Here is an 11,919-nt window from a genome sequence, read left to right as displayed (position 1 = left end):
CATATTTCTTGTAGATCCATGTTTTTTTTGTGATTTAAAGGCCGTTTACCTAAAAGCTTTTCCGGTAAGCGCTTACCGTTAGGAGTCAATACTATAATTTATTTTACCGAGTAAAATTATAGGGCTATCAAAACGTATTTATGCAACAATTTACCTGATAAACGCATACCCGGGTAAAAGTCGTCACCCTTACTTACCGGGTAAGAATATCCATTCTTATCATCTCTTACCAGATAAGATTTTTGCCCCTTGTCATGTTCATTTGGTGACGTTAGTATCAATAAGCACAAGATCAAACTTCTCCCCTTTGGATGGCAGCGACAAAGGAGTGCCACCATGATCAACTATTATGACCAAGCCAAATACATAAAACCAATTGATCATGAAAACTGAACAACAAATATAAGTGCATGAAGCCATCAAGTTTGTGGTGACACTGCAACAAAACTAGCAAAACCATAAACCCGTTTGGTTACATTTTTTAACTTCAGATTCAATGTAAATCGTTAAACTCAATAAAGATAAAATATAAGAGCATCTCAAATAAATATGTTATATTTTTTGCCTCTTCTTCAAAATTTATTGGTTTCTCCTTTATCACTCACGCCAATCCGCTCCAGTCCCGTCTCCTTCAAATGTAACTCCATCCGCACTTATCAAATTGAGTTAACCATAAGTCAGGATCTTGAAGACTGCCAACTTTGGATCTGAAGCTTTTTTCAACAATCGATGATGGGGCATTGCAAGTTTTGCTTTTCTCTTGGGGTATTTTGAAGCCATTCTAAAAGACATTAAAAGCTCAGGATCAAATAAGGGAAAATAGATTAGGAGCCCTTTACCAAACGCTTACTCGGGTAAGTGAACGCCAAGTCGCATTAACTTATCGAATGAATATGGTAATTACCAAGAATCGTATAAGGACCAAGAGTCTTACCCGGTAAGTGAGGGCGACGATTCTTACCACAATAAGCGCTTACCAGGTAAATCATTGTATATGATAGCGTTTTGGTGGACTAAAATCTTACCCGGTAAGTAAATAATAATGTTAAATCTTACTGGTAAGCGCTTATCGGGGAAGTGTTTGGTAAACGGCCCCTTAATGTCAAGTTTGAACTACATTGTGGTGTAAAATTGCAGCTTACCTTTAATTCATAGGCTGCCAGCATCAAATTGTACATCAAAGTCCATAAATTTCCTCTATTACATCTACGTATTTCACCTCATTATTATTGTCAGTGCATGAATCATCAACACCATCATCTTCATGAGTGCCGATATCATCATCATTAATGGCATCCTCTTCCCCACGACCAGTACAATCATCCAAGAAGAAAACAAACAGGCTTATCGAAGTGACATTCAAGCTACAAAATAGACTTTGTAAATAACAACTACCAGTAATCAAAAGCGCAAAACACATTAATGGAACAAATTTTGAGGGTTACGAAGAGGTAGGAGATGATCCAGGGTTAAAGATTTGTCAATCGCTGCATAGGAACTGGTTAGTAAATAAGAACAAGGCGATGCTAACATATGGAGTTGTCGTTTCAATGTATGACTACTATATGCAAAAACTTAGTAAAATGAAACAAAAACAGGAGTAAAAGTAAATGGCAGGTAAAAAACATCAAAAAAGCACAAGAAGTTCAAAGATGATAGCAAGAACAATCAAGTCATTAAGCCGTAAGCCTTGAGACATTAATGACACATACCCAACCGTCATTTAAGAATCTTGTATCGGAAAATGCTGTTATATTTATGCAATCAGTTATCAAATTTAGTTATATGAAAAAAAAAGGAAGTACAAGAGATTGGGCAACTAAAGAATGAAACCAACTGTCTCCATTCTTCCTCCAAATTCCAAAAAACTCATTTATATAAACCATATCATATCAAAACTTTATTATAATTTTGAATCAAAACCCATTCTCGCAATGGCATCTAAAGATTCCAAGTTGAAGAACCTTGTTGTTGTATCTGTTCATCACAACAAAGAAGAAGAAGAAGATGATGATGATGATGAAAAAGAAACAAAAACAGATTTAGACATTTGTTTAGATAAACTAAATCTTGGTCCCAAAAAGAAACTCCTCGTTATTCCTCTCGGTGGATTCATCGTTCGCTGAGCCCATTAACAACATTCCCAAAAACCGCCGTCCTAATTTCTCTTTTGGGAATTTTCTGAGTGAGTTCAAAGTTTTACCCTTTTCATCTCTTCTTTTTTGCTGAAATGAATCCAAAATCATCCAAAATTTGTTCATTAACCTGTTGTTGTATGTATATATCTATCTATATGTATGTACAGTTTACAGGAGGCCTTTTTGTGAATCGTTCTTGAAGTTTTGCTTTGAAAGATTTGAAGTGGGGCTGTGGTCTTCTGCTATGGAGTTAGTACATTCTTTATAACTTACTTCATATGTGTTACGTCTGTAACTTACTTCATATGTGTTGTTTAGGTATAACATACAAAGAGTTTTGACCAATGTTATGGGAGATTTGAAAAGGAAGTTACTAATCATCTGGGAGATTTGAACAGGATCAAGAAGAATGCACAAATACTGGTTTCACATGTTTGGAGAACAAAAATAAGCCCTTGTTTTTAAATATATACGGGAGAAGAAGTACTCTAATCTTCCATGGAAAGATGGATAATACTCATCTTCTAACACCCTTTTGATCACAAATCCTATTAATGCCCTTTTAAATCCTGTATTACTACCCCTTTATTTGTTTCTTCTTCGAATTATTCAAGATTTCTTTATTTACCTATTTTCAATTAATGGAGTTCCGTTTTATTACAGTAAAACACTGATTTCAACAGAATCAGTTATGAAAGTTTCATCTACCATTTCTCAGATTTTAGTAAAACTTTTGAATCTAAAAAAATTGAGATTGCTCTAGAATGGGTGATATTGTGCAGATGGTAGAACATTTGCTAGAGGTTTAACGGCTCATCCTCACACCCAGGATGCAAGCCACTTGCTACTTACAAAACATGCTCAGTTACACGCCTTGTGGAAACAAACCAACAATTTTCAAGTTCTAAGGTGGGTTCAAGCCATGGAAGCTAAATCCCTATAGGTTTTAGACATATCAACAGCAGAGTGAGAGTTTAAGTTATGTACCTGAGCCTGCTCTTGGTAAGCATCAGAAGTTGTCGATGTTACTCATGATAAAGGGTGAACTGTGTAAGAAAACCATTGAAAAAAACACAAAAATGAGAGGCAAACAACCAATGAAGAAAAAATCTGATAGAAGAGAGAGTTCAAACCTGGAGAGTGATGGAGAAATCTGAATGCATAAATGAAATCCTGAATTTGACATCAAAGAACAAAGAAACAATGAGCAATCCAAATGTACAAATGAAACCCTAAGTTCGATGTCAAACAATAAAAAAACAATGAAACTCGGAATCAATGGTGAAGGAGAAACAGAGAAACGATAATTAAACTATTGTACAAATGAAACCCTAAGTTCTAAAAGGGGTTTTCAACATTTTACCCGATAATTGAACTTCTTGCAGAGAAAACAATGAGAGCAAAGCAATATCAACACATAATGGTTTTACCCCAAATCAGGTTTTGGAGTTCAATAACTCAATTCCTAAAGAACATTAAAGAAAAATAAGTACCTTTGAGAACCTCCAAAGAATCGCCTGAATCACAAAATCGCTTGAAACCTCCACAAAATCGCCTCGTGCTTTGATAGGTAAATCGTGACAGGAGCGAATAGAGAGAATCGTGACACAGAATCATTTATAAGTCGCCTGAATCGTTGCCTTGGAGACTGAATCGGCATCACTGTAATCGTGGAGAGCGTGCGATAGAGAGAACCGGAGGTTGGGCAGAGTTGTCTTGGGAAGAGGAGCGTCATTTGGAGTGGTGTAGGGTTTAGAGTCGTGGAGAGCGTGCGAGGAGAGCGTCATTTAGGGTTTAGGTGTTTCTGCATTAAAGGGTAGTACTTTATGACTTTATGCATAAAGAAGTTGTATATTTTTAAGACTTTAAGATTTTTTGCATTAAAGGGTAGTACTTTATGCATGTTAAGGTGTTTTTAAGACTTTAGGCAAATTTGCTTTATAAAGTAGTATAGAAAGGTGAAGGGGTATTTTGGGTATTTATAAATTTAAGACTTTAAGACTTTAAGTGAAAATGCTTAATAAAGTAGTATAGATACCAGAGCCCCTCTGGCTTCTCTTCCAGAGCTTCTGTTCTTCGTGACCAGAGCCTCTTGTTTCACTAACCAGACTTAGAATATATTTTAACACAAGACCAGATCCCCTCTGGTCTCTCTTCCAGAGCTTCTGGTCTTCATGACCAGAGCATCTGGTTAAACCAACCCATACTTAGAAAATAATTCAACATCCAAGACCGGAGCCCCTCTAGTCTATCTTCCATAGCTTCTGGCTTCACGACGAGAGCCACTGGTCCTACACGGACACTTAACAAAATTAAGAGATTTACTTTCCATCGCCTCTGGTCCTATTGACCAGAGCCTCTAGTCCTACACTTAATGAGATTAAGTGTTTTACAGAGGACCCAAAATGAAGCTAACCATAAAAGAACATGAACGTTAGTTGAGTATTTTACCTCTAATCGACAGGCTCCGATTTCTCTCCCGATTCTCAGCGAAAATTCAAGAAGTCTGAATGAAACTCTAGACCAAGGTGTAGCCTATTTATATATTGAGGTTTTTGTCATAATAGTTGAATATTCGGACCAATATGGAGCTCCAAAGGTGAGGTCGTTTTCGCCCCTGAAGTGCAGGTCTGAAGTGTAGGTACAAAACAGCCCCTCTGCAGTGCAGGTCTGTTGCGTAGGTACAAAACAGTCCCTCTGTAGTGCAGGTCTGTTGCACATTTACGAAACAGGTCCTTCTGCATTGCACCTGCTTACAACTATCCCAACCCCTTCACTATTGCGAAAAGACAACTTCCACCCATGACTTGACTTCTTCCTTCACTTTTGGTCCGATTTTTAAACTCATTTTAAGATTTCGATAATTATTTCCTCAACTAACCATATAAATATTCTAACACCTCCAATAAATTTAATAAATGAAAATTATCTATTTAAAGGCTCGTACAACCTAGTTAAACAGTTGGGGGTACTTAGATCTCATCTCTGTTTCAGGTTCCCAAGTTGCTTCGGGGCCTTTGTGAAACTTCCAATGTACCAATACCAACGAAATCTCCTTGTTTCTTAGTGTTTTAATCTTTCGATCTGATATGCGTTCCGGCTCTTCAATGAAGCTTAACCTCTCGTTTATGCTTACCTCATCCAGTGAAACCACAACATCCTCTTTGGCTAAACATTTCTTTAGATTCGACACATGAAATGTATTATGAATCCCTTGAAGCTCATCAGGTAATTCTAGTCGGTACGCTACTGCTCCCACTCGGTTTATAATTCGAAATGGGCTTATGTAACGTGGTCTCAACTTTCCTTTCTTTCCAAACCTAAGTAAGCCCTTCCAAGGTGATACCTTCAACATTACTTTATCATCCTTTTGAAATTCAATTGGTTTCCTCCTTTTATCAGCATAGCTCTTTTGCCGATCTTGAGCAACCTTTAGTCGCTCTCTAATTTGTACTACCGTATCGGATGTTTGTTGGATTTATTCTGGCCCAACTAACTACTTTTCCCCAACTTCTTCCCAGCAAACTGGGGTTCTACACTTCCTCCCATATAACACCTCGAATGGTGCTGCTTGGATGCTACTATGGTAACTGTTGTTGTTGGAGAATTCTATCAAGGGTAAGTATTTATCCCAGAAACCTAGATCGATAACACACGCCCTTAACATATCCTTGAGTGTTTGAATGGTTCTCTCACTTTGTCCGTTGGTCTGTGGGTGGTAAGCCGTACTAAGCTTGATTCTCGAACCTAATTCCCGCTGAAAAGTCTTCCAGAAATTGGAAGTGAATCGACTATCCCTGTCGGAGATGATGGACAACGGTACTCCATGACGAGAGACAATCTCGTCGATATACAACTTGGCAAGCCTATCCAAAGTGTATGTTTCCTTTATTGGCAAAAAGTGAGCGGATTTCGTTAATCGATCCACTATTACTCAAATTGCATCATGGCTTCGTAAGGTCTTAGGCAACTTTGTCACAAAGTCCATGGTGATGTGATCCCATTTCCAAACTGGGATCTCCATAGATTGTAATTGTCCATATGGTCGCTGATGTTCTATTTTGACCTTCAGGCAAGTTAGACATCGTTCCACATAGTTGCCAATGGCTTTCTTCATCCCTGGCCACCAATACAAGGCCCTTAAATCCCTGTACATTTTGTTTATGCCCGGGTGAATTGAGTATCTTGACTTATGAGACTCATCTAAAATCATATCCTTACACGGTCCAACCTTTGGGACCCATAATCTACCTTGAAATCGTTTCAACCCTTGGGTGTCATCTACGAGGAATTGTGCTTGACCCACGATCCTCTCGGTCCTTTGATTCTCCCTCATTAAGCCGTCCTTTTGGGCCTCTAATAACTTTTCCATCAAACTTGTGGTGGCTCTTAAGCTCATAGCCTTTATCTGGATGGGTGCTGTGTGATCCTTGCGACTCAAGGCATCAGCTACCACGTTGGCTTTTCCTGTGTGGTAACGTATCTCACAGTCGTAATCCTTTAGTAGCTCCATTCATCTTCTTTGCCTCATGTTTAACTCTTTTTGATCAAACAAGTATTTTAGGCTTTTATAATCTGAGAAGATCACACATCGAGTTCCATACAAGTAGTGCCGCCATATTTTTAATGCGAACACCACCGCCGCTGGCTCTAGGTCATGAGTTGGGTAGCGTTTTTCGTGATATTTTAACTGTCGTGATGCGTAGGCAATAACTTTTTCTCGTTGCATGAGTACACATCCTAACCCTTGATGAGATACGTCACTATATACTACAAAGTCCTCTGAGCCTTCAGGTAATGATAAAATTGGAGCGCTACAAAGTTTTTCTTTTAAGATCTGAAAAGCATCCTCTTGTGTTGGCCCCCACACATACTTGCTTGACTTCTTCGTTAAGGATGTTAGAGGGAGGGCTATTCTTGAGAAATCCTTTATGAATCTTCGATAGTAACCGGCCAATCCTAAGAAACTCCTTATCTCCGTTGCTGATCTTGGAGTTTCCCATTTCATTACTGCTTCTATCTTGCTTGGGTCCACCATGATACCCTTTTGGTTGATCATGTGCCCGAGAAATTGTACTTCACGGATCCAAAACTCGYATTTGRAGAATTTRGCATAYAACTTCTCTTTTCTTAGTAACTCCATTACTGTACGTAGGTGACACTCATGCTCTTCTTTGTTTCTTGAGTATATGAGAATGTCATCGATGAAGACCATGATGAATTTGTCTAAATAGGGCTTGCATATTCGATTCATCAAGTCCATGAATACCGCGGGGGCGTTGGTCAAACCGAAAGGCATGATCAAAAACTCGTAGTGCCAATAACGAGTTCTAAACGCCGTCTTGGGGACATCTTCTTCACGAACCCGCAACTGGTGGTAGCCTGATCGTAGGTCGATCTTTGAGAAGTAACTTGCTCCTTGTAGTTGATCGAATAAGTCGTCTATTCGGGGTAGTGGGTATCTATTCTTTATTGTCGCCTTATTCAACTCCCTATAGTCGATGCACATGCGCATCGATCCATCTTTCTTTTTCACAAATAGCACTGGTGCTCCCCATGGGGACGAACTTGGTCAGATGAATCCTTTATCCAACAATTCTTGGATTTGATTCATCAGTTCTTGCATTTCCGATGGTGCTAGTCGGTAAGGTGACTTAGCAATCGGTGTGGCTCCGGGTGTTAAATCAATCCTAAACTCAACTTGTCTTTAAGGAGGTACCCCAGGTAGGTCATCAGGAAACACATCAGGGAATTCCCAAACCGCTGGGACTTCCTCTATAGCTCCATTTTCCATTTTAGCATTTATGACATGCTAAGTACGTCTCGCATCCTTTATGAATACATCTTCTAGCTTTGATCACAGATATGAGGTTAACGTGATTGCCAGGCCGACTACCGTACACAGTGATCTCATTCCCATCTATATTTCTCACTTGAATTAGTTTCTTGAAGCAAATAATGTGAGCCTGGTGTTTAGACAACCAGTCCATTCCTATGACAACATCGAATTCTCTAATGCCCATAGGTAATAAGTGGACCTCAAAGTCTTGACCCTCAATTTCTATTGTGCAGTTATCAAAACACTCTCGCACCTTGGTGATGTTACCATCAGCAGTTTYGACCTCTAAGTTTTGACTAAGTAATATAGGTGACCTTCCCAATCGCAGGCAAAACTTAGTGGAGACAAAAGATTTATTTGCACCCGAATCAAATAACACTCTTGCAGGTATTTTGTTGACTAGAAATGTACCTGTCACTATATTGGGTGTGTCCTTTGCTTCTTCTGCAGTCATCTGGAAGACTCGACCCTTCACTTTTGGCGCCTCAGGCTTCTTTCTGCTTGATCCTCCGAGCAACCTTGGTGGCTCCGTGTTCTTCTTGGGGCATTCTCTTTGGCGGTGTCCGGGATCACCACATGAGTAGCAGATTGGTCTAGCCTTGCATTCTTTAGACATGTGCCCAGGCTTTCCACAAGTAAAGCAAACTCCCTTGCCATACCTGCATTCACTTGGATGGTTCCTTCCACATGTGGTGCATGCAGTTATTGTCCCACTTTTCCCCCCAAAGACTTGAGTTCTCTTGAATTTTCCTAAGCCAGCTTGATTGATCTTTCTCTTCTTAGATGCATCTGGGACATAACTGTCTTGTTCAGGAAGGGTGGCCAGTTCTACCGCATCTTGAAAGGTAGTAGGTTTTGACATTCCAACAAGCCTCCTAAGTTCTCTCTTCAGTCCGTCAACAAACCGATTCACTTTCCTCATCTCGGTATTCACCTGATGCTCCGTAAATCATGACTTCTCAATAAAGATCTCCATATATTTCTCCACAGTCATGCTTCCCTGCTCCAATTGTAGGAACTCACTTTCTAATATTCTCAACTGGAGTGGTGAGAAAAACTTTTCGCTCGTTAACTCCTTGAATTCCTCCCAAGTGAGGGATGCAGTCCCAGATAATCCCTAGTGGCTCTAACTGATTTCCACCATTGCAAGGCATTCGATTTGAACTTGGTTGATGCGAAATGCACCATATCATTTGGTGCACAATGACATGTTAGGAAACAACTTTCCATCTCGTCGAGCCAGTTCATAGCTGCTAGTGGTCCATTTTTGCCCTCGAAAATCGATGGACAGGTGCTGGTGAAGGATTTGTAACTACATCCCCTACCACTAGGTTTCTTAACCTCATTATGATCGAAGAGTGCCTCCCCATTTGACTCCTCATGATTGTGAGATTCATTCTTAGATGACTCTTTATCTTCGTAGGTTCTACTTCTCGGAGGTTCGGTATGCTTCAAATGAGCATCAACCATCTTAAGTGTTGCAGTTTGAATGCATTCAAGCATTCCAGGCAAAGCAGCGTGCATACAACGTTCCATCTCCTTGGCGATGTTCACTTCTGGGTGTGTGAGCTGAATCGTTGGTCCATTGGGACCGTTCCGGCTTCCAGTTGGAGTTGAAGTCACACCCTCGACTCGATTATCTTCACGACCATTAACATTCATCGACCTTGTCACTCTCTTCGACATTCTATAGTAATGAACATTTCGACCATTAACATGGTTATGCATATTATTTTATTATATATGTATATGTATATATATATAGCTATGCGAAGAAAGTAAAATCTCCGTCTTTTCTTCCTTGCACAATGGTTGGGACTCGTCTCCTTACTAACCAACTCACCATTAAGATGCACAAGGCATACATACAATTAATATTATCAACCAATTTTGCCAAATAGTATCATTCATGCAAGTATCATATATCGGTTTCCAAATAATTTAGGCCAAGTACCACATACTAGTAGTAAGGTACAATATACTTCTCATCCAACCTTGTAAAGTTTGAGTCCTAATTAGTGCAATGTTTTCAGAGTCTTTGAGATCTGTTCATTTCTAACTGTGATTGATGCTTTTTTTACAGTTAGATATTCTATAACCTTCAAGTAAATCTTAGGTCGGCAATTATGCATAAATTTATTATCACTTAATACACTTCTAGATGCTTGGGTCAAACATGAAAATTTTCATAACATAATGTGACGTAAAGTCACGTACCATGTATTACTCGAGAGAGAGAAAGTTGTTACAAAAATTCCTATTACATCACAAAAATTTGGGATATGTTGAACAACTAGAACATGTCTCCAAAATGTCAACTATCAGAAGTATCCCAAAATGTACTAGATCAGCTAGAAAGTAATAGCTAAATCTAGGAAATGAACTTTCAGGTCTCTCTCTCATAGGCAACCCTCACCCCTAAGGCATATCAGGGAGGTATGGGTCCCTCATCCATTGCTCAAAAGTTACAGATGGCTGGGAACGCCACAGTGTGCTAACTCTTGGATCCCTTTGGTAGCACTGGACCCAAGCGGCAAGGTACCCTTTCACAATACCTACATAATTTGCGGTTGCCCTTTTATAGAAACGAGACCTATCTCCAATACACCTAGTCCATGTCCTAGCGGCTATTCTCCATTCTTGCGCTAATTGCAACCTCAGTACGTGTCGTTTTTCCAACAAGTTATCATTTTCAGTCAGTTCCTTGAGGTGTGCCCTTTGCAAATTATCAAGCCATCCTCTCATCTTCTCATTCTCTCTTAAGGATTGGGACAATCTATCATTTGACTCATCAATTGTTCCTTGAAGGGCCACTATCTTTTCATCCAAATTTGAGCGTGTAGGGGAGCTCGACGTGTACTCTTCGGATGGTTCATACGAGGTTTCCTCTTGGATCGACCCTTGTGATAACGTACCCCGTGGGGGTGTTAGGTTGCCTCTCGGAGTGCCTCGTCCTGAATTGTGTCTCTCACCATGGCTCTCACTAGAACGATGACTATCCACTGATTCGCCATTTGGGCCTAGCCCATATGGTGTCCTCCGCCCTCCAGGCCCACGCCCGCGTCCTCTCCCCCGGTTGATGGCCCTAATGTGTATAGTGTGCACCATTTTTTACAGACCATAAGGAAAACACTATGTCAACTATTGATAAACATCAAACTTTCTTATGATGCAAAAAAATGTAATACCCCAAATTCTCATGCTCTAGAATCCACATAAAGTTTAAGCTTAGGCTAAAAGAAGACTTAACCTATTTCTCTTAAACTAAAGCTCTGATACCAACTTGTCACGCCCCGATTTTTATTTTTTTTTCTTTCGAGTGCCGTGACGTCATTCTTAATAACTTATGTCTTGAACAAAAATACGAATTTAAAAATTCAAACACACATAATATGTTTAACATAAATCGTTACATAATTGCGGAAGCATAAAATACTTTAACGTAATCAATGCTAATTAAATATCTAGTCAAGCATGATTCAAAACATAGTTTCGTCTTTCTTCTTTCAACTCGTCTACTGACAATTGATACCTGAGATATATACATGTATAGTATAAGCTAAAAGCTTAGTAATACAATATGGTTTCATGATCACATGCACACAATAAACAATGTTTTAGTGTATTTTAATTATTATCTTGCAAGTGAGGCCTCGGCTCGTCACTTTTCTTTGTGTATGTGGCGTATTCTATGGACGAGGACTCCAAGATCTCGGAATTGCAAGCCCTCCTTTCATGTCCAACCCACCCCGTACGGTGGACGAATCTTGCCGAATCATACTAGTTGCATATCATTTATTTGCAATACTCACTCATTAATGCAAATCTCATCGTGACATGCAACATACATCTCATGCAAGTGACAACATAAATCACATAAGCATCATCGTCATTTTTCACATTATACACATACCTGAATATCATATTGATAATAACAAGTCA

The 11,919-nt window shown here is 39.4% G+C and overlaps 1 protein-coding gene and 1 long non-coding RNA gene across 2 annotated transcripts; both read right to left on the bottom strand.

Moving 5' to 3' along the window:
• Positions 1-742: 742 nt before the first annotated feature.
• On the bottom strand, positions 743-3,328 carry LOC112504778. The gene is made up of 3 exons (XR_003068262.1): positions 3,272-3,328; positions 3,126-3,184; positions 743-781 (listed from the first exon to the last, which is right to left on the bottom strand). It is a non-coding gene; the product is annotated as an uncharacterized LOC112504778 (long non-coding RNA).
• Positions 3,329-7,933: 4,605 nt separating this feature from the next.
• On the bottom strand, positions 7,934-8,899 carry LOC112504776. The gene has a single exon (XM_025108730.1). The coding sequence runs from the start codon at positions 8,897-8,899 to the stop codon at positions 7,934-7,936; it is 966 nt and encodes a 321-aa protein (XP_024964498.1).
• Between the last annotated feature and the right edge of the window lie 3,020 nt (positions 8,900-11,919).

This window comes from Cynara cardunculus, unplaced genomic scaffold (assembly GCF_001531365.2).
Source record: "Cynara cardunculus var. scolymus isolate 2C unplaced genomic scaffold, CcrdV1 Un_Scaffold_6856, whole genome shotgun sequence".
Lineage (NCBI taxonomy): Eukaryota > Viridiplantae > Streptophyta > Magnoliopsida > Asterales > Asteraceae > Cynara > Cynara cardunculus.
This window is presented reverse-complemented; position numbering and strand designations above follow the sequence as displayed.